The 22575-nt window shown below is 43.8% G+C and overlaps 1 protein-coding gene across 12 annotated transcripts in view; it reads left to right on the top strand.

Annotated features, from left to right (window-relative positions):
• Positions 1 to 22575, top strand: part of LOC115152031 (FERM domain-containing protein 4A) — a 217036-nt gene that overhangs the window by 157168 nt on the left and 37293 nt on the right. For 11 of the 12 annotated variants that reach the window (XM_029696487.1, XM_029696488.1, XM_029696484.1 and 8 more), the window contains exons 3-7: positions 1800 to 1894; positions 11548 to 11640; positions 16428 to 16512; positions 17944 to 18000; positions 19974 to 19996. In XM_029696487.1, the coding sequence (XP_029552347.1) occupies positions 1800 to 1894; positions 11548 to 11640; positions 16428 to 16512; positions 17944 to 18000; positions 19974 to 19996 (353 nt within the window). The remainder of the gene's footprint in view (positions 1 to 1799; positions 1895 to 11547; positions 11641 to 16427; positions 16513 to 17943; positions 18001 to 19973; positions 19997 to 22575) is intronic. The other variant, XM_029696481.1, reaches the window with a different exon arrangement.

Raw genomic sequence — 22575 nt, 5'->3', positions numbered from 1 at the left:
CTCTCCCACTCTCTTTGTCTCTATCTCTCTCCCACTCTCTCTCCCTCTCTTTCTCTCCCTCTCTTTCTGTCCCACTCTCTCTCGCTATATATCTCTATCTCTCTCTAGTTATCTCTCTATCTCCCTCTCTGTCTCTCCCACTCTCTTTGTCTCTCTCTATCTCTCTCACTATCTTTTTCTCTCTCTCTAGCTTTAACTTTCTCATAGTTCCTCCATAATTGTGCTGTCTGTCTCTCCACATCTCCTGTGATTGGTTATTTATAGCCAGGATGGTGTGGCCAGTCAAGTCTAATGACTATTGTTGGCGTGGCTACTCGTTAATGAGAAACTGTTTCTAGGTCTGAATCTGAACCAAAACACTCATTACCTCAATTATACACTGTAGCACATTACAACACTACAGAAAGAGAGAGACATAGAGAGAGTTTATTTATCTGTATTGGTTTGGTATTTCTAAACGTAGCTCTTTCTCTCTCTCTCTCTCTCTCTCTCTCCCTCTTTCTCTCTCTCCCTCTTTTGTTCTCTCTCCCTCTTTCGTTCTCTCTCTCCAGAGTCTTTCTGTGTAGCAGTATCCTTGTGTAGGCGTAGCTTTTAGTATATCTAGGTCAGTGTAGATGGTGGTGTGTGTGTGTGTGTGTGTGTGTGTGTGTGTGTGTGTGTGTGTGTGTGTGTGTGTGTGTGTTCATGGTTGAATGACATCACCACGTTTACTTTAAATAGCTCACAGTAGTGGATCAGTGAGTAGATATTAAAGGATTGGCCCAAGGGTTGAGAGTGTGAATCGTGGATTGTGTGTGCGCGCTTGTGCGTGTGAGTGAATGTGCATATGTCATTTTTTTAGCGAGCCTGTATGTGTGTGCGTGCTTGCAGTGTGTTTGTGGTAGGTGTGGGTGTGATGCTGTGCTGTCAGTGTGTGTAGCCAGGCAGAGACACACCCATGCTTAACCCCAGGGTGGGGTTCTCTCTCTGAATATCACTAGCACATTCACATGGCAGAACTGTGTGTGCCACTCTCTCATCTCTCTCCCTCTTGATCTTTTTCTGTCTTTCATTATTTCTTGTTCTCTCGCATGCTCTCTCATCCCTCACTCCCTCAATCCTTCTCCTTTTCTCTCTGTTTTTTTTCTCTCTCTCTGTGACTTCCTCTCCGCCTCTCTGTACAATAGTCAGTCTGCTGACAAGGTCTTAGCCTGCAGTCTTCAGTGATGTGTTTCTGTGTTCAGCGGCTTTGGATGGACGTGTGATGTTATTGTGACAGAGGAGAAAACATAAGCGTCCTTACAGTATTTCAATTTGTTGAAGACTATGATTAGTTGATTAGCTGATCAGCTGTTTTACTTCTACCCACAGTGGTAGAGGTCTCTACTTATTCCTGTGATTCTGCAGTAGGAGTGTAGGTCGGGGAGGGGGGCACCCCCACACACACTCTGGGAGAGAGAGAGAATACACACCTGCACTGTCAGCAACACTTACACATCTGTCACTCTCAGACACCCCCTCCCCCTCCTCTCTCCTGAGCAGTGTCAGTCAAAGCCCTGAGTCACTGCAGTAAATCACTAGCTATTAGAATACAGTGTCACATTTAGCTTAACACACAACCTGAACATGCACAAACAGAATCACTCACACATTCTGACACAATACACTCACACACACACACACACACACACACACACACACACACACACACACACACACACACACACACACACACACACACACACACACACACACACACACACACACACACACACCATACATCATACTGACCCTACCTGTGTGTATGTGTTTCCCCGCAGCCCAAGTTGATGGCCAAGGACCTGTTAGATCTGGTGGCCTCCCACTTCAACCTGAAGGAGAAGGAATACTTTGGGATCTCCTACACAGACGAAACGTAAGTCCCTCTGGTTCACTGTTATGATCAGGGATATAGGACTGTCCTGTTTCTGGGGGGGGCTATGTGAAGTGCAGGGTTTTGTTCCAGCCCAGCACTAACACACCTCTAATGGGAACACCCTGGCCTGTTTATCACACAAGGAAAGAAATGTATGTTTGAAATGTGAAGATGCCATTTGATTGTTATTGTGGGAGTATAAAACAGATATCCTACAGTCTAGTCCCAGCCTGCTAGTCCCAGCCTGCTAGTCCCAGCCTGCTAGTCCCAGTCCTAGTGCTCTCATTTGAATACTGTTTGGTATTGAATTACATAGGCCAACAGTCTGTGATATTTTATACCTCTCATTCATCCCTCTCTCCAGACCCTTTCAACAACTCCACTGGCATACCCACTGCTGGGTGACATTTGTAAAAGACATAGCTAGAGACACACACACCCCAGTTCTCTCTCTCTGTTTCTCCCCCAGTTCTCTCTCTCTCTTTTTCTGTTTCTCTCTGTTTCTGTTTCTCTCTGTTTCTCCCCCAGTTCTCTCTCTCTCTTTTTCTGTTTCTCTCTGTTTCTGTCTCTCTCTGTTTCTCCCCCAGTTCTCTCTCTCTCTTTTTCTGTCTCTCTCTGTTTCTGTTTCTCTCTGTTTCTCCCCCAGTTCTGTTTCTCTCTGTTTCTCCCTCAGTTCTGTCTCTCTCTGTTTCTGTTTCTCTCTGTTTCTCCCCCAGTTCTCTCTCTCTCTTTTTCTGTCTCTCTCTGTTTCTGTTTCTTTCTGTTTCTCTCTGTTTCTGTCTCTCTCTGTTTCTCCCCCAGTTCTCTCTCTCTCTTTTTCTGTCTCTCTCTGTTTCTGTTTCTTTCTGTCTCTCTCTGTTTCTGCCTCTCTCTGTTTTTGTCTCTCTCTGTTTCTCCCCCAGTTCTGTCTCTCTCTGTTTCTGTCTCTCTCTGTTTCTGTTTCTCTCTGTTTCTCCCCCAGTTCTCTTTCTCTCTGTTTCTGTCTCTCTCTGTTTCTGTTTCTCTCTGTTTCTCCTCCAGTTCTCTCTCTCTCTTTTTCTGTCTCTCTCTGTTTCTGTTTCTTTCTGTTTCTCTCTGTTTCTGTCTCTCTCTATTTCTCCCCCAGTTCTGTCTCTCTCTGTTTCTGTCTCTCTCTGTTTCTGTTTCTCTCTGTTTCTCCCCCAGTTCTCTCTCTCTCTTTTTCTGTCTCTCTCTGTTTCTGTTTCTTTCTGTTTCTCTCTGTTTCTGTCTCTCTCTGTTTCTCCCCCAGTTCTCTCTCTCTCTTTTTCTGTCTCTCTCTGTTTCTGTTTCTTTCTGTTTCTCTCTGTTTCTGTTTCTCTCTGTTTCTCCCCCAGTTCTGTCTCTCTCTGTTTCTGTCTCTCTCTGTTTCTCCCCCAGTTCTGTCTCTCTCTGTTTCTGTCTCTCTCTGTTTCTGTTTCTCTCTGTTTCTCCCCCAGTTCTCTTTCTCTCTGTTTCTGTCTCTCTCTGTTTCTGTTTCTCTCTGTTTCTCCCCCAGTTCTCTCTCTCTCTTTTTCTGTCTCTCTCTGTTTCTGTTTCTTTCTGTTTCTCTCTGTTTCTGTCTCTCTCTGTTTCTCCCCCAGTTCTGTCTCTCTCTGTTTCTGTCTCTCTCTGTTTCTGTTTCTCTCTGTTTCTCCCCCAGTTCTCTCTCTCTCTTTTTCTGTCTCTCTCTGTTTCTGTTTCTTTCTGTTTCTCTCTGTTTCTGTCTCTCTCTGTTTCTCCCCCAGTTCTGTCTCTCTCTGTTTCTGTCTCTCTCTGTTTCTGTCTCTCTCTGTTTCTCCCCCAGTTCTGTCTCTCTCTGTTTCTGTCTCTCTCTGTTTCTGTTTCTCTCTGTTTCTCCCCCAGTTCTCTTTCTCTCTGTTTCTGTCTCTCTCTGTTTCTGTTTCTCTCTGTTTCTCCCCCAGTTCTCTCTCTCTCTTTTTCTGTTTCTCTCTGTTTCTGTCTCTCTCTGTTTCTCCCCCAGTTCTGTCTCTCTCTGTTTCTGTCTCTCTCTGTTTCTGTTTCTCCCTGTTTCTCCCCCAGTTCATTTTCTCTCTGTTTCTGTCTCTCTCTGTTTCTGTTTCTCTCTGTTTCTCCCCCAGTTCTCTCTCTCTCTTTTTCTGTCTCTCTCTGTTTCTGTTTCTTTCTGTTTCTCTCTGTTTCTGTCTCTCTCTGTTTCTCCCCCAGTTCTGTCTCTCTCTGTTTCTGTCTCTCTCTGTTTCTGTTTCTCTCTGTTTCTCCCCCAGTTCTCTCTCTCTCTTTTTCTGTCTCTCTCTGTTTCTGTTTCTTTCTGTTTCTCTCTGTTTCTGTCTCTCTCTGTTTCTCCCCCAGTTCTCTCTCTCTCTTTTTCTGTCTCTCTCTGTTTCTGTTTCTTTCTGTTTCTCTCTGTTTCTGTTTCTCTCTGTTTCTCCCCCAGTTCTGTCTCTCTCTGTTTCTGTCTCTCTCTGTTTCTCCCCCAGTTCTGTCTCTCTCTGTTTCTGTTTCTCTCTGTTTCTCCCCCAGTTCTCTCTCTCTCTGTTTCTGTTTCTCTCTGTTTCTGTTTCTTTCTGTTTCTCTCTGTTTCTGTCTCTCTCTGTTTCTCCCCCAGTTCTGTCTCTCTCTGTTTCTGTTTCTCTCTGTTTCTCCCCCAGTTCTATCTCTCTCTTTTTCTGTCTCTCTCTGTTTCTGTTTCTTTCTGTTTCTCTCTGTTTCTGTCTCTCTCTGTTTCTCCCCCAGTTCTCTCTCTCTCTTTTTCTGTCTCTCTCTGTTTCTGTTTCTTTCTGTTTCTCTCTGTTTCTGTTTCTCTCTGTTTCTCCCCCAGTTCTGTCTCTCTCTGTTTCTGTTTCTCTCTGTTTCTCCCCCAGTTCTGTCTCTCTCTGTTTCTGTCTCTCTCTGTTTCTGTTTCTCTCTGTTTCTCCCCCAGTTCTCTCTCTCTCTTTTTCTGTCTCTCTCTGTTTCTGTTTCTTTCTGTTTCTCTCTGTTTCTGTCTCTCTCTGTTTCTCCCCCAGTTCTGTCTCTCTCTGTTTCTGTCTCTCTCTGTTTCTGTTTCTCTCTGTTTTCTCCCCCAGTTCTCTCTCTCTCTTTTTCTGTTTCTCTCTGTTTCTGTCTCTCTCTGTTTCTCCCCCAGTTCTCTCTCTCTCTTTTTCTGTCTCTCTCTGTTTCTGTTTCTCTCTGTTTCTCCCCCAGTTCTGTTTCTCTCTGTTTCTCCCTCAGTTCTGTCTCTCTCTGTTTCTGTTTCTCTCTGTTTCTCCCCCAGTTCTCTCTCTCTCTTTTTCTGTCTCTCTCTGTTTCTGTTTCTTTCTGTTTCTCTCTGTTTCTGTCTCTCTCTGTTTCTCCCCCAGTTCTCTCTCTCTCTTTTTCTGTCTCTCTCTGTTTCTGTTTCTTTCTGTCTCTCTCTGTTTCTGCCTCTCTCTGTTTTTGTCTCTCTCTGTTTCTCCCCCAGTTCTGTCTCTCTCTGTTTCTGTCTCTCTCTGTTTCTGTTTCTCTCTGTTTCTCCCCCAGTTCTCTTTCTCTCTGTTTCTGTCTCTCTCTGTTTCTGTTTCTCTCTGTTTCTCCTCCAGTTCTCTCTCTCTCTTTTTCTGTCTCTCTCTGTTTCTGTTTCTTTCTGTTTCTCTCTGTTTCTGTCTCTCTCTGTTTCTCCCCCAGTTCTGTCTCTCTCTGTTTCTGTCTCTCTCTGTTTCTGTTTCTCTCTGTTTCTCCCCCAGTTCTCTCTCTCTCTTTTTCTGTCTCTCTCTGTTTCTGTTTCTTTCTGTTTCTCTCTGTTTCTGTCTCTCTCTGTTTCTCCCCCAGTTCTCTCTCTCTCTTTTTCTGTCTCTCTCTGTTTCTGTTTCTTTCTGTTTCTCTCTGTTTCTGTTTCTCTCTGTTTCTCCCCCAGTTCTGTCTCTCTCTGTTTCTGTCTCTCTCTGTTTCTCCCCCAGTTCTGTCTCTCTCTGTTTCTGTCTCTCTCTGTTTCTGTTTCTCTGTTTCTCCCCCAGTTCTCTTTCTCTCTGTTTCTGTCTCTCTCTGTTTCTGTTTCTCTCTGTTTCTCCCCCAGTTCTCTCTCTCTCTTTTTCTGTCTCTCTCTGTTTCTGTTTCTTTCTGTTTCTCTCTGTTTCTGTCTCTCTCTGTTTCTCCCCCAGTTCTGTCTCTCTCTGTTTCTGTCTCTCTCTGTTTCTGTTTCTCTCTGTTTCTCCCCCAGTTCTCTCTCTCTCTTTTTCTGTCTCTCTCTGTTTCTGTTTCTTTCTGTTTCTCTCTGTTTCTGTCTCTCTCTGTTTCTCCCCCAGTTCTGTCTCTCTCTGTTTCTGTCTCTCTCTGTTTCTGTTTCTCTCTGTTTCTCCCCCAGTTCTGTCTCTCTCTTTTTCTGTCTCTCTCTGTTTCTGTTTCTTTCTGTTTCTCCCCCAGTTCTCTCTCTCTCTTTTTCTGTTTCTCTCTGTTTCTGTCTCTCTCTGTTTCTCCCCCAGTTCTGTCTCTCTCTGTTTCTGTCTCTCTCTGTTTCTGTTTCTCCCTGTTTCTCCCCCAGTTCATTTTCTCTCTGTTTCTGTCTCTCTCTGTTTCTGTCTCTCTCTGTTTCTCCCCCAGTTCTCTCTCTCTCTTTTTCTGTCTCTCTCTGTTTCTGTTTCTTTCTGTTTCTCTCTGTTTCTGTCTCTCTCTGTTTCTCCCCCAGTTCTGTCTCTCTCTGTTTCTGTCTCTCTCTGTTTCTGTTTCTCTCTGTTTCTCCCCCAGTTCTCTCTCTCTCTTTTTCTGTCTCTCTCTGTTTCTGTTTCTTTCTGTTTCTCTCTGTTTCTGTCTCTCTCTGTTTCTCCCCCAGTTCTCTCTCTCTCTTTTTCTGTCTCTCTCTGTTTCTGTTTCTTTCTGTTTCTCTCTGTTTCTGTTTCTCTCTGTTTCTCCCCCAGTTCTGTCTCTCTCTGTTTCTGTCTCTCTCTGTTTCTCCCCCAGTTCTGTCTCTCTCTGTTTCTGTTTCTCTCTGTTTCTCCCCCAGTTCTCTCTCTCTCTGTTTCTGTTTCTCTCTGTTTCTGTTTCTTTCTGTTTCTCTCTGTTTCTGTCTCTCTCTGTTTCTCCCCCAGTTCTGTCTCTCTCTGTTTCTGTTTCTCTCTGTTTCTCCCCCAGTTCTCTCTCTCTCTTTTTTCTGTCTCTCTCTGTTTCTGTTTCTTTCTGTTTCTCTCTGTTTCTGTCTCTCTCTGTTTCTCCCCCAGTTCTCTCTCTCTCTTTTTCTGTCTCTCTCTGTTTCTGTTTCTTTCTGTTTCTCTCTGTTTCTGTTTCTCTCTGTTTCTCCCCCAGTTCTGTCTCTCTCTGTTTCTGTTTCTCTCTGTTTCTCCCCCAGTTCTGTCTCTCTCTGTTTCTGTCTCTCTCTGTTTCTGTTTCTCTCTGTTTCTCCCCCAGTTCTCTCTCTCTCTTTTTCTGTCTCTCTCTGTTTCTGTTTCTTTCTGTTTCTCTCTGTTTCTGTCTCTCTCTGTTTCTCCCCCAGTTCTGTCTCTCTCTGTTTCTGTCTCTCTCTGTTTCTCCCCAGTTCTGTCTCTCTCTGTTTCTGTTTCTCTCTGTTTCTCCCCCAGTTCTCTTTCTCTCTGTTTCTGTCTCTCTCTGTTTCTGTTTCTCTCTGTTTCTCCCCCAGTTCTCTCTCTCTCTTTTTCTGTCTCTCTGTTTCTGTTTCTTTCTGTTTCTCTCTGTTTCTGTCTCTCTCTGTTTCTCCCCCAGTTCTGTCTCTCTCTGTTTCTGTCTCTCTCTGTTTCTGTTTCTCCCTGTTTCTCCCCTAGTTCATTTTCTCTCTGTTTCTGTCTCTCTCTGTTTCTGTTTCTCTCTGTTTCTCCCCCAGTTCTCTCTCTCTCTTTTTCTGTCTCTCTCTGTTTCTGTTTCTTTCTGTTTCTCTCTGTTTCTGTCTCTCTCTGTTTCTCCCCCAGTTCTGTCTCTCTCTGTTTCTGTTTCTCTCTGTTTCTCCCCCAGTTCTCTCTCTCTCTTTTTCTGTCTCTCTCTGTTTCTGTTTCTTTCTGTTTCTCTCTGTTTCTGTCTCTCTCTGTTTCTCCCCCAGTTCTCTCTCTCTCTTTTTCTGTCTCTCTCTGTTTCTGTTTCTTTCTGTTTCTCTCTGTTTCTGTTTCTCTCTGTTTCTCCCCCAGTTCTGTCTCTCTCTGTTTCTGTTTCTCTCTGTTCTCCCCCAGTTCTGTCTCTCTCTGTTTCTGTCTCTCTCTGTTTCTGTTTCTCTCTGTTTCTCCCCCAGTTCTCTCTCTCTCTTTTTCTGTCTCTCTCTGTTTCTGTTTCTTTCTGTTTCTCTCTGTTTCTGTCTCTCTCTGTTTCTCCCCCAGTTCTGTCTCTCTCTGTTTCTGTCTCTCTCTGTTTCTGTCTCTCTCTGTTTCTCCCTCAGTTCTGTCTCTCTCTGTTTCTGTTTCTCTCTGTTTCTCCCCCAGTTCTGTCTCTCTCTGTTTCTCCCCCAGTTCTGTCTCTCTCTGTTTCTCCCTCAGTTCTGTCTCTCTCTGTTTCTGTCTCTCTGTTTCTCCCTCAGTTCTGTCTCTCTCTGTTTCTGTTTCTCTCTGTTTCTCCCCCAGTTCTCTCTCTCTCTTTTTCTGTCTCTCTCTGTTTCTGTTTCTTTCTGTTTCTCTCTGTTTCTGTTTCTCTCTGTTTCTCCCCCAGTTCTGTCTCTCTCTGTTTCTGTCTCTCTCTGTTTCTCCCCCAGTTCTGTCTCTCTCTGTTTCTGTTTCTCTCTGTTTCTCCCCCAGTTCTCTCTCTCTCTGTTTCTGTTTCTCTCTGTTTCTGTTTCTTTCTGTTTCTCTCTGTTTCTGTCTCTCTCTGTTTCTCCCCCAGTTCTGTCTCTCTCTGTTTCTGTTTCTCTCTGTTTCTCCCCCAGTTCTCTCTCTCTCTTTTTCTGTCTCTCTCTGTTTCTGTTTCTTTCTGTTTCTCTCTGTTTCTGTCTCTCTCTGTTTCTCCCCCAGTTCTCTCTCTCTCTTTTTCTGTCTCTCTCTGTTTCTGTTTCTTTCTGTTTCTCTCTGTTTCTGTTTCTCTCTGTTTCTCCCCCAGTTCTGTCTCTCTCTGTTTCTGTTTCTCTCTGTTTCTCCCCCAGTTCTGTCTCTCTCTGTTTCTGTCTCTCTCTGTTTCTGTTTCTCTCTGTTTCTCCCCCAGTTCTCTCTCTCTCTTTTTCTGTCTCTCTCTGTTTCTGTTTCTTTCTGTTTCTCTCTGTTTCTGTCTCTCTCTGTTTCTCCCCCAGTTCTGTCTCTCTCTGTTTCTGTCTCTCTCTGTTTCTCCCCCAGTTCTGTCTCTCTCTGTTTCTGTTTCTCTCTGTTTCTCCCCCAGTTCTCTTTCTCTCTGTTTCTGTCTCTCTCTGTTTCTGTTTCTCTCTGTTTCTCCCCCAGTTCTCTCTCTCTCTTTTTCTGTCTCTCTGTTTCTGTTTCTTTCTGTTTCTCTCTGTTTCTGTCTCTCTCTGTTTCTCCCCCAGTTCTGTCTCTCTCTGTTTCTGTCTCTCTCTGTTTCTGTTTCTCCCTGTTTCTCCCCCAGTTCATTTTCTCTCTGTTTCTGTCTCTCTCTGTTTCTGTTTCTCTCTGTTTCTCCCCCAGTTCTCTCTCTCTCTTTTTCTGTCTCTCTCTGTTTCTGTTTCTTTCTGTTTCTCTCTGTTTCTGTCTCTCTCTGTTTCTCCCCCAGTTCTGTCTCTCTCTGTTTCTGTTTCTCTCTGTTTCTCCCCCAGTTCTCTCTCTCTCTTTTTCTGTCTCTCTCTGTTTCTGTTTCTTTCTGTTTCTCTCTGTTTCTGTCTCTCTCTGTTTCTCCCCCAGTTCTCTCTCTCTCTTTTTCTGTCTCTCTCTGTTTCTGTTTCTTTCTGTTTCTCTCTGTTTCTGTTTCTCTCTGTTTCTCCCCCAGTTCTGTCTCTCTCTGTTTCTGTTTCTCTCTGTTTCTCCCCCAGTTCTGTCTCTCTCTGTTTCTGTCTCTCTCTGTTTCTGTTTCTCTCTGTTTCTCCCCCAGTTCTCTCTCTCTCTTTTTCTGTCTCTCTCTGTTTCTGTTTCTTTCTGTTTCTCTCTGTTTCTGTCTCTCTCTGTTTCTCCCCCAGTTCTGTCTCTCTCTGTTTCTGTCTCTCTCTGTTTCTGTCTCTCTCTGTTTCTCCCTCAGTTCTGTCTCTCTCTGTTTCTGTTTCTCTCTGTTTCTCCCCCAGTTCTGTCTCTCTCTGTTTCTCCCCCAGTTCTGTCTCTCTCTGTTTCTCCCTCAGTTCTGTCTCTCTCTGTTTCTGTCTCTCTGTTTCTCCCTCAGTTCTGTCTCTCTCTGTTTCTGTTTCTCTCTGTTTCTCCCCCAGTTCTGTCTCTCTGTTTCTGTCTCTCTCTGTTTCTGTCTCTCTCTGTTTCTGTTTCTTTCTGTTTCTCTCTGTTTCTGTCTCTCTCTGTTTCTCCCCCAGTTCTGTCTCTCTCTGTTTCTGTCTCTCTCTGTTTCTGTTTCTCTCTGTTTCTCCCCCAGTTCTGTCTCTCTCTGTTTCTGTTTCTCTCTGTTTCTGTTTCTCTCTGTTTCTCCCCCAGTTCTGTCTCTCTCTGTTTCTGTTTCTCTCTGTTTCTGTTTCTCTCTGTTTCTGTTTCTTTCTGTTTCTCCCCCAGTTCTGTCTCTCTCTGTTTCTCCCTCAGTTCTGTCTCTCTCTGTTTCTGTTTCTCTCTGTTTCTGTCTCTCTCTTTTTCTCCCCCAGTTCTGTCTCTCTCTGTTTCTGTTTCTCTCTGTTTCTCCCCCAGTTCTGTCTCTCTCTTTTTCTCCCCCAGTTCTGTCTCTCTCTGTTTCTGTCTCTCTCTTTTTCTCCCCCAGTTCTGTCTCTCTCTGTTTCTGTTTCTCTCTGTTTCTGTCTCTCTCTTTTTCTCCCCCAGTTCTGTCTCTCTCTGTTTCTGTTTCTCTCTGTTTCTCCCCCAGTTCTGTCTCTCTCTGTTTCTCCCCCAGTTCTGTCTCTCTCTGTTTCTCCCCCAGTTCTGTTTCTCTCTATTTCTGTTTCTTTCTGTTTCTGTCTCTGTTTCTCCCCCAGTTCTGTCTCTCTGTTTCTGTCTCTCTCTGTTTCTCCCCCAGTTCTGTCTCTCTCTGTTTCTGTTTCTCTCTGTTTCTGTCTCTCTCTGTTTCTCCCCCAGTTCTGTCTCTCTGTTTCTGTCTCTCTCTGTTTCTCCCCCAGTTCTCTCTCTCTCTCTGTTTCTGGTTCTCTCTGTTTCTGTCTCTTTCTGTTTCTCCCCCAGTTCTGTCTCTCTCTGTTTCTCCCCCAGTTCTCTCTCTCTCTGTTTCTGTTTCTCTCTGTTTCTGTCTCTTTCTGTTTCTCCCCCAGTTCTGTCTCTCTCTGTTTCTGTCTCTCTCTGTTTCTCCCTCAGTCCCTCGGCTCTATATGATGTAGCTTTGTTGTTTCTGTGTTTGAGAGCTGAGAGAGCTGAACTCTGAACAAGAGAAATAGAAAAAAGACCAGTGCATGTTGCCCAGGAGACCATGCAGGGTTACCAGGGTGACAAGCTGCCTCTGCAGTTTTCATCCCCTGTCAGAAAGAGAGAAAGAGAGAGAGAGATGGGGTGGGGCGCAGTGGACTGGCTATACTATTGCAGTATTTTTACATTGTCAAGAAGGTTTTTCAATCCGCAGTACATATCTGGTCATACCTACTTTTACATTTCATGCTCAGTCAACATAAGTCAGTTCTTTAGTTTGTTAACTCCCCATTGGTCATTTCTGTAGTGAACTGAGATTGACTCCTCATTGGTTGGGTGTGTGGTTTACTAACAGTTGACTGGTTGTTGTGTCACCAGAGGTCATTTCAGCTGGCTGCAGTTGGACCGGAGGGTTCTAGAACACGAGTTCCCCAAGAAGTCTGGACCCATCGTCCTATACTTCTGCGTCAGGTATGGTCATATCATGCATGCACACATACAAGTACAGCACCTACATGTACCTACATACATACAGCAGGCACACACACATGCACACAGTCAGACAGACGTCTGCACACACACACTACCATGGCTCTGTGAAAACTCTATAATACTATAAGAGAACGCCATTCATAATTCAGTGATACTTGTGTCTAGCTATTATATATTAGCCTCAGTGTGTCTGTGTGTGTCAAGTGTTGAGTAAGATGTTGTATCCCTGGAAAGTGGTGCTTCTGCTCTGATCTGACTCACAGTTAAGTAGCAGGGTTATAAAACCAGTCCTTTCTCCTGCCAGTCCATTTGTACTGCTCTGACAAAGGCTGATCTCTTACATAACACACATCCTGAGCTTGCGTGTGCGTGTGTGTGCGTGCACTCACTTCTCCATGAGGTCATTGTAGTGTGAAGAAAAGGTACAGGATCTGAAGTGAAATTGTCTGACCGGAAAGGCTACACGCACACACAATGTTGACAAGTGTTGGTCAGTACTTCAGAAGTCCCTATAATGTGTTCTAGGCTCCAGGGACTGGTCATTCCATAACAACATATTGAGCAACCCGATGCGTTGGGGACACAACAGAACAGCTAACAATAAGTGTCTCCAAAAGGGTGTTCGACGTCATTTCCACCTACCATAATTGCTTTGATGTGTATGGGGTATTGTATTATTGTATGGGGTATTGTATTATTGTATGGGGTATTGTATTATTGTATGGGGTATTATATTATTGTATGGGGTATTATATTATTGTATGGGGTATTGTATTATTGTATGGGGTATTATATTATGTATGGGGTATTGTATTTATCAGGAATCAAGGTAAGACCCAGGTGCAGACTGTTTGAAGTAACAATGTTTATTGTAACCACAGGGGCAGGCAAACGACAGGTCAAGGCAGGCAGGGGTCGATAATCCAGGGAAGGAGCAAAGGTACAGGACGGCAGGCAGGCTTAAGGTTAGGGACGGGCAGACTGGTCAGGCGGCCGGGTACAGGATCAGGACAGGAAGTCAAGAAAAAGAGATGCTGGGAAAAGACAGGAGCTGACAGGACAAACGCTGGTAAGCTTGATAAACAAGACACACTGGAACAGACAGACAGAAAACACAGCTATAAATACCCAGGGGATAAGTGGGCAAGATGGGCGACACCTGGAGGGGGTGGAGACAAGCACAAGGACAGGTGAAACAGATCAGGGCGTGACAGTATTATTGTATGGGGTATTGTATTATGGTATGGGGTGTTGTATTATTGTATGGGGTGTTGTATTATTGTATGGGGTATTGTACTTGGTGTTGTATTATTGTATGGGGTGTTGTAGTATTTTACTGGGTGTTGTATTATTGTATGGGGTGTTGTATTATTGTATGGGGTGTTGTATTATTGTACGGGGTGTTGTATTATTGTACAGGGTGTTGTATTATTGTATGGGGTATTGTATTATTGTATGGGGTGTTGTATTATTGTGCTGGGTGTTGTATTATTGTATGGGGTGTTGTATTATTGTACTGGGTGTTGTATTATTGTACTGGGTGTTGTATTATTGTATGGGGTGTTGTATTATTGTACGGGGTATTGTATTATTGTATGGGGTGTTGTATTATGGTATGGGGTATTGTATTATTGTATGGGGTGTTGTATTATTTTATGGGGTGTTGTATTATTGTATGGAGTGTTGTATTTTTGTATGGGGTGTTGTATTATTATATGGAGTGTTGTATTATTGTATGGGGTGTTGTATTATTATATGGAGTGTTGTATTATTGTATGGGGTATTGTATTATGGTATGGGGTGTTGTATTATTGTATGGAGTGTTGTATTATTTTATGGGGTGTTGTATTATTGTATGGAGTGTTGTATTATTGTATGGGGTGTTGTATTATTATATGGGGTATTGTATTATGGTATGGGGTGTTGTATTATTGTATAGGGTGTTGTATTATTGAATGGGGTGTTGTATTATTTTATGGGGTGTTGTATTATTGTATGGAGCGTTGTATTATTGTATGGGGTGTGTATTATTTTATGGGGTATTGTGTAGGGTGTTGTATTATTGTATGGGGTGTATTGTTCTAACAACAGATCACTATCAAATACATTACCTTGTGTTCAGGGTAAGTTAACCAGTGTCTAGACATCAGTACAGATTCAATAGTATTATACTGTTGATATTATCTCTGTTATAGCTGCTAATAGTCCCACACACAGATACACACACACATTCAAATGCTTATCAATACAATGCAATTACACACACACACACACACACACACACACACACACACACACACACACACACACACACACACACACACACACACACACACACAGACACACACACACATACAGCCACACAGAGACAGACTGATGAAACTGCAATCAGTCTAAATGTCAGAGCTGAATCCATGATCAGTCTTCACGACCCAGAGCAGCCGAGTGTGATAAGCTGTGTGTGTGTGTGTTTCAAGTTTATTTACAATATATACACGTGTTTTGGGGAAGGGGGATTGGGGGGCTTAATTGTGCAGTGTTTAGCAATCATAATAAGAGTCTAGTAGCAACAGTTGTGTGTGTGTGTAGCATGAATGTACTGTATATTGTGTGTGTGTGTGTGTGTGTGTGTGTGTGTGTGTGTATATGAGTGTATGAGTGTATGAGTGAATGAGTGTATATCTATGTGGGTGTGTGCATGAGTGAGTGAGTGCATGTGTGTTAATGGTGCGGAGAGTCACTTTAGGTGGTCAGTCCAGTTCAAGTGTTAATTAGTCTGATGGCTTGTAGAAACTGGTTTTGAGCCTGTTGCTATCAGACCTCAGGCTCTGATACTGTCTGCCTACGGTAAGAGAGTGAACATCTTGTGTGTGGGATCCTTCCTGCGGGACCTTACGGTCATGGACAGAGCAATTCCCGTACCAGGTCTTGATGCAACCGGTCAGGACGCTCTCGGTGGTGCAGCGGTAGTATTTGGAGAGGACATGGGGCGGCATGCCAAATTTCTTCAGCCTCCTTAGGAAGTAAAGACGCTGTTGCACCCTCTTGATGAGAGTGGTGGTGTTGTTGGTCCATGGCAAGTCCTCGGTGTGGACGCTGAGGAACTTAAAACTGCTGACTTTCTCTACTGCAGTCCCGTTGATGTGGATTGTCACGTGTTCCCTTCTCTGCTTCCTGAAGTCAACAATCAACTCCTTTGTTTTGTTGACGTTGAGGGAGAGGTTGCTGTCCTGGCACCATGATGCCAGTTCATTGGATCTGTTGGAGCTGTCGGCACATTTTTGTGGGTCAAGTGAGCCTGGCATTCTGGCCTTGATGTGGGCCAGTACCAGCCTCTAGAAGTGCTTTATGATGACCGAGGGATGAGTGCGAAGGGGCGCTAGTCATTTGGGCATATCACCTTGTTTTTATTGGGCACTGGGACGATGGTGGTCTCCTTGAAGCAGGTGGAGACTACAACCTGGAACAGGGACAGGTTGAACATCCGAGAAGATGCTCGCCAGCTGGTCAGCACACACTCCGAGGACGAGACCAGGGATACCTGGTCATCCGGAGCAGCGAGAGTCCTCCTGGATGGCTCGGTATTGTCTGCCTCAAAGCGAGCATAAAATATGTTAAGCTCGTCTGGTTGGTAGGCTTCGGTGGGCACCACACAGCTGGATTTGCCTTTGTAGTCCGTGATAGTTTGTAGTCTTGCCACATGCATCCCGAATCTGAGTTGGCAAACATCATTTCAAGTTTGAGTCTGTATTGTCTTTTTGCGTCCCTAATGGATTTGCGGAGCTCTGCTTGCCTTGTACATGTCACACGCCACAAAGTCATCGGTGTGCGTTCTGCTGACATTGAATGCTGTAGTATGGGCTTTCTGCGTGGTTCGCGTCGCTCCGTTCATCCAGTGGTATGGTTGGGGTATGTCCGGATTTGTATTGTGGGTACAACATCATCAACACATTTCTTAATGAAAGACATGACTGGGAAAGTAAATAAACTGCTGGAAGTTGAATCATTGAGTGTGCGTGCGTGCATTTCACAATGTGTGTGTACATGTATCTGAAGCAGTAGCTATAATAACTCCTCCTCCGTATATATATGGACTGCATTCTAATGTTACAGTAGCGCCCATCTCACAACTGATGCATAAGTACATGTAGGTTACTGTGTTTCCTTGCCTGCACGCTGCTGATGATGCAGCTAGCCAGCCAGTCAGCCAGCTCGCCATTGTGTGAAATGTGTCGTGTGCACTTTTGCACTGTGGGTGTAGATGATGTGTGTGTTTCTCTGTGCGTTGTGTGTGAGTGTGTGTGTGTGTGTGTGTGTGTGCGTGTGTGTGTGTGTGCGTGTGCGTGTGGTGTGCGTGTGCCTGTGTGTGTGTGTTGGATGGTTGCCATGTATCAGACAGACAAGGGTATAGGAACTGTATGGAAGCCTAATGTCTGATGACCCCTAGTGGACACTCTGTTCACTGCAGTTCTGCCACACAGTATTCTGAAACTTTTTTATTTGATTTATTTAACCTTTTTCTAACTAGGAAAGTCAGTTAAGAACAAATTCTTATTTACAATCTAAAATAATGGGTTTGGAACTACTGTAGATTGAATGAGCTTCTTTTGACGTCAGTCTGGTTCCAGGCTACATAACATTTCAACTCATTGTGTCATGGTCTATAATACTGAAATGTAATTTAAGTTTCTGTTCATCACATGTATTAGAGAGTATGTCATACCTGATGATCTATAATAATGGGTTTCACTGACTATGTGTTACAGGTTTTACATAGAGAGTATTTCCTACCTGAAGGACAATGCTACTATCGAACTCTTCTTCCTCAATGCTAAGTCCTGCATATACAAGGTAAGTTAGTCATTACCTGTAGTTGTGCTTGCATACATGTTTTTTTATCGATGATTCATCCTTCAGTAGTGTATTTATGTTCCCAGTCATGTCGTAACTGCACCACAAGGGGGCACATGTGGGTTGTTGGGTCATCAGTGTGACGTTTGAACAGATATAACATTAGCTAAGCTCATGCTATCTCCAGCACCAAAAGTGTTAACTGGCCAACTGCTAACAAAATGCCTCCACCAATAGAGATGCTAACACTCCAGCAACACCCAGAGGTTTTCCTAATACATCCCCAGCACTAATGGCTTAGCATATGCTAACACGTAGCCAGTACTTCACACCTAAGGATAGGCTGTTTATAAAGGGAGACTGGCTCACTCTGACTGGCCAACAGACTCTAGTGAAGTCTCCATACACACTCCAATAGATCAAAATAGACCACGTTGCTTTATTTTTTACTTTACATAAATGAACTTATTACCACATAAAAACAGATAGTTTAGAATTTTGCTGGGTCTCCCAGTGTCAATGTTAAACACGTGGATACGTTTAATTAGAGTTGTGTTGCTGATATTGAGTCATTATAATGCAGTCATCTCCTGTCTGCGTTGATGGAGTGCATGTTTTACACTGGACCACACACACATACTGACACACACACCCTTACAGAAACCCGTGCACACACACACACACACACACACACACACACACACACACACACACACACACACACACACTGCTAGACCACAGCCCCATGGTGAGAGCCCATGCTGGGTGGTAGTGCACTCAGTGTTGTGTTTCACTCTGCTGTCTGATCTCTTAACCAATTAACTGCCAGGGATCGTATACAGGACATTCCTTACATACCTGACCCCTTTAGTCACTAGCCACCCCTTAACACCCACACACACTTCCCTCAGACCCCCTTCCGTGTGTGTGAGTAGGCCCAGTCCCTGCATTGCTCATCTAAGTAAACAGGATGGAGAGACAAAGTGAAAGACAGAGATACTGTAGAATGAAAGCGAGTCACCAGTGTATTCCCTCATTCTCTCCTCCCCCATCATACTGTCATCTCTGAGCTGAAGCAGAGAACACAACCCCCCATGAAGAGAGGGCAAGAAATCAGGGAGGGAGGGAGGAAACGAGGGATAGATGAAACAAAGCAATGGAGAAAAGAGTCCTGTGGAAAATGTGATAGAAACGTGTATTCTGTATGAATGTGTTTTTCATCATTGTATTGTAGGTACATCATTACAGTACTGTCATAGGATGAATGAGATGTATGAAATGTGCCCCTCACAGCTCCCAAGAATTAGTTTTATCAGCTCTGCAAGTTCAGAGTCAAGAAATAACCTTTATCTAATGCGTTCATTCTCTCTCTCTCTCTCTTTCTATCTCTCTCTCTCTCTCTCTCTCTCTCTCTCTCTCTATTTCTCTAAGGAGCTCATTGAGGTGGACAGTGAGGTGGTCTTTGAGCTGGCCTCCTATATCCTACAGGTAAGTCAGTACTCTGACTCCAATGTATGTGGGTGTTCCAGACACAGACCACATTACTCACTTGACCTTTCCCTTCTACAGAAAGAGTGAGCTGTCTCACCTTTAATCCTGCTTTATATGAGAAGTGTTGTTTCTCTAGCCTGGATCTGTGTCTGCTCTAGCCAACTCCTCTGACTGTTGCCATTGGTATGTCGTGTTTATCATTAGAACAATCAGACGTTGATTGAATGGGTTCCAATCCCTAGTTCCAGGGAGGGAGTGTGTATAGTGGCCAGGGAGTGTGTAGGGTTCCCCCTCAGTGTAGGTCAGCCCATTACCTCAGTACCCTGCAACACCAGTTACACACACTCAGACTGTGGTGTGTGTGTGTGTCTGTGTGTGTGTGTGTGTGTGTGTGTGTGTGTGTGTGTGTGTGTGTGTCTGCCAGTGCAGATTTATCAGGTAGGTATCTCTTGGCCTTTAGAGGTTTTGTTCCAGATGGATAACATTTCTCTCTGATTTCACCACAGGAGACCTCACCGTACTCTCACCCACCCACCCACCCGCTCGTCCACCCACCCACCCACCCACACACACACACACACACATATACACACTCACTACCTGACCCACAAAAGCCAGCGTTATCCCATCCATAATAGTGTATGCAGGGGCGCAACTTTCACTGGTGACGGCCCCACATTCTGAAATTGCATTTTGCTCCCCCCCCAGTTTCATCATTGGAATGTGATCCTAAACCAGGCAACGGGGGGCTTTAGGACCCTGCGGATGCCTCCGAGCGGTCAGTTAGGCTGTTTGGAGTGTTTATCCCACTGGATTTTAAAAGTAAATAAATAATTATGTCCCCCCCACTTCTAAAGCTAAAGTTGAGCCCCTGATTGTATGTATCAGTTAAATAAAGGTTAAATAAGTAAATAAAACCGGGTTGGGCTCAAATAAAATCAATTGTTATTGGTCACATACACATGGTTAGCAGATGTTATTGCGAGTGTAGTGAAATGCTTGTGCTTCTAGTTCCGACAGTGCAGTAATATCTAACAAGTAGTCGAACAATTCCACAACAACTATCTAATGCACACAAATCTAAAGAGATGTAATAAGAATGTATACATAGAAATATATGGATGAGCGATGACCGAGCGGCATAGGTAAGATGCAATAGATGGTATAAAATACAGTATATACATATGGGATGAGTAATGCAAGATATGTAAACATTATTAAAGTGTCAATCCATCATTGAATTGAGAATGCCTCATAAATTCCAGTTAAATTATTGAATTTGAATTTAAATTTAAATTGAAGTAGTAAACAGGATACAGAATTGCAATTCAAATTTGAATTCAAGGAAATATAATTAAATTCTGTGAAATTCAATGAAATCCAAATGCCTCTTCTATTCTATATTAGGTGTAGTCTATACAAATATACATCTTGTACATAAAACATCAAACGTGACGTTATACACATGCATAGAAAATATGGTTGAAACAATAGATTTCCAGGACAAACTCTTCAAATGAATGACCAAGGAAACAAAACCTGTATACGAATATAATAAGTTATTTTCTTTCATGAATCACGTACTGTACATTTTGTTCAATATGGGGAAAATACTACATTTCCCAGAATACATTAGTTTAACCCTCGTGTTGACCCCGAGGCCTTCAAAAAGAAGCTAAATAAATGAAATGGTTAGTGGAAGTAGAATTGCCTATTCTAAGCACTAAGGTTAAAAGAGGATATGAACATTGTTTCCAGAGAAAAGTGATATTTTCTTTGGTATCTGGAAGTGCGAACTGTACGATTCAATGAAACTCCCATCTTCTATGACTGAGTGGAACTTCTTTGAGATGCACTGAATTAAATTCTACTTCCAATTTCAATTAATGAGTTGAATGTGAGTAAATTCCAACATTCTGAATTGAGCCCAACCCTGGTGCTAAGCACCTCCATGTCTTTTCTCTCTCCAGGAGGCTAAAGGTGACTTCATCAGGTAAGAACAGTTATTATGTATCTCTACTACAGTAATCTGTATGTGTATAATGCACAGTAGAGGGGAGGTGGCCCAAGTGTTTCTTTGGTTTTTGGGTGAGGGGATGGTTGGATAGGTGTGTGTGTGTTTGTGTTTGTCTGTGTGTTGACTAAAATGTAAAATGTGTGTGTGTGTGTGTGTGTGTGTGTGTGTGTGTGTGTGTGTGTGTGTGTGTGTGTGTGTGTGTGTGTGCGTGTGTGACAGGGGAACAATTACACCCTGTGTAGGGGGTCTGTCCCTGGCCCTCTGAGCCCCTCAGAGCAGCAAAGCAAATCGCTCCGCTCCCTCTCCTCTCAAAGGACCTGCCTTTGTCTGCCTGTCCTCCATCCCTCTATCCCTCTCTCCTTTTCCTCTCAACCCCAGTCTCCTGATTCACTCTCTCCATCCAGCTCTGAAGAGTCTTTAGAGAGGGTCAGTGGGGCGTAGTTTATTGTAGTGCATGGCTGTGTGTGTGTGTGTGTGTGTGTGTGTGTGTGTGTGTGTGTGTGTGTGTGTGTGTGTGTGTGTGTGTGTGTGTGTGTGTGTGTGTGTGTGTGTGTGTGTGTGTGTGTGTGTGTGTGTGTGTGTGTGTGACAGGGCTCCACTGTGCATGACTGCTAACCAATTAAGACCAGAGCAGTGTAACAGGGTGAGACGAAGCCAGGGAGGGCAGCTCACATGATGAGCCTTCTGCCCCCTAAAACAGTTTGCTCTCTATTGATTTACACTTTAATGGGGATGCATGATATGCCGGCCACTGTATCAGGTTGGACAGTGAAGGTTAGTTAGAAGCGTCGTAGTGAAAATTTGCATTTACAAAATTACATGTGTTTGCAATTATATTACAATGTATAACTTTGGTCATTTATAATGGTGTTTTTTGCGTTACTATCTTTCTTTAAATACAGATGGATTGCAAGGCCTTTACAGTTAAAAGGAAACTCATACAGTATCTTATCGTTGTTCTGTATCTTAGAGAGGTAAAGGATACAGATTATTCATCAGTGTGTGAGCAGTGAAGACAGTGTAGATTAGAGGGTTGAACAGCGTTCACCTTTGACCCCATTTCCTCTTCCTCACAGAGAGCATAAATTAACATGGTGTCCCACTGAGATCTGGAATGTGACACACACACACACAGAAAAGAAGGTCATGATTTACCAACTCATGCCAAAATGGTAAAGGCCAGAGATGTAGTGGAAGATAAATTATGTTTACACATCTTTTTTGGTGAATAAATAGCATTTACAGACATATATTAAGCTAAATATTACGCTAGCATTGTTAGCTAGCCTTTTGGGGGCCCTAGGTGGGATTTGGTTGGTGGGCCCCCCCACCTCGCAGGCAAAACATTTTAGTGACCTCCTTCTAGATGGCGGAGAGAAGGTTTTCTGCAATCGTACACAGTTTTCCATGGGGCAGAGAGAACATTTTGTAATTTTATAAAACATGTCATGCAATTCTACTAATTTTGCCATGGGCAGATAGAAACATTTTGCAGTTTTACAGCAAATTTCCTGCAATTCTACCCATTTTTCCTTAGGAGGGTGGAGAGAGATTTTTGCGGTTTTAAAGCAAATTTCTTGCCATTCGACACATGTTGCCATGTCTTATGCCATGTAAATGATATCGGAGTGGGAGTGACTTACAAAATCAATGGGGGTCCCCTGGAGGTCAAGGCCCCTGGGCACGTGCCCTGTGTGCCCGGGCGTATTCGGCCATGATTACTACAAGTTTAGATAGCTGGCTAGACTACCTTACCAATCTTAACATTGTTAGCTGACATGGCTAATTGGGTGACTGTCAGTGACTGACCTAAACAAGAGAAAAACTGCTGATGCACAACCAAAATCACACCTTGTGTATTCTTCTATTCTAACAGTAAGTCGAGACCACGACTGACTTAAAAAAATATATATATATATATATATAGGGCCGGCTCTGATTCTTTGTGCTGTGGTTTCCAGATTGGGTGGTAGAGGTTGGGATTGGGAACCATTGCTCTCGGTCAGGTGTTAGGTTACTGTTATATTTCCAGTGTTGGCTGCCTTGTTTCCAGGGCTTTCCCCCAGTCTCAGTCTCAGGGGGCTGGGAGGGTTAGGGGATTACAGAGGGGTTTAAGACTGGGAGTCTGGGGTCTTCATCATCTTTCTCTCTCTCTCTCTCTACAGCTGTTCCCTAGATAACGCCCAGCCAGCTGTGTGACTGTCTCATCAGTCCCCCTAAAACACAACAGGGCAGCATTATTCCCCCCCCCCCCCCCTCCCAACCTTGTCAGTTACTAACTCTGGCCAAACCCATAGATGAATCATGAGGAAATACCCTTGGATTAAAGTCAATACATCATTGTAGTAGACAAACATCACATTATTGGAGACACCTTTTGGAGGGGCATATATGACTAATGCCAATCTGTCTCCAACACCTCTTGGCAGTTTGAGTTCAGTGTGTGTTCACAGTAATGATGTGTGTGTTTCTGTATGTGTTCACAGTAATGACGTGTGTGTTTCTGTATGTGTTCACAGTAATGACGTGTGTGTTTCTGTATGTGTTGCAGTAAT

This window comes from Salmo trutta, chromosome 17 (genome assembly GCF_901001165.1).
Source record: "Salmo trutta chromosome 17, fSalTru1.1, whole genome shotgun sequence".
In the NCBI taxonomy this organism is placed as follows: domain Eukaryota; kingdom Metazoa; phylum Chordata; class Actinopteri; order Salmoniformes; family Salmonidae; genus Salmo; species Salmo trutta.
This window is presented reverse-complemented; position numbering and strand designations above follow the sequence as displayed.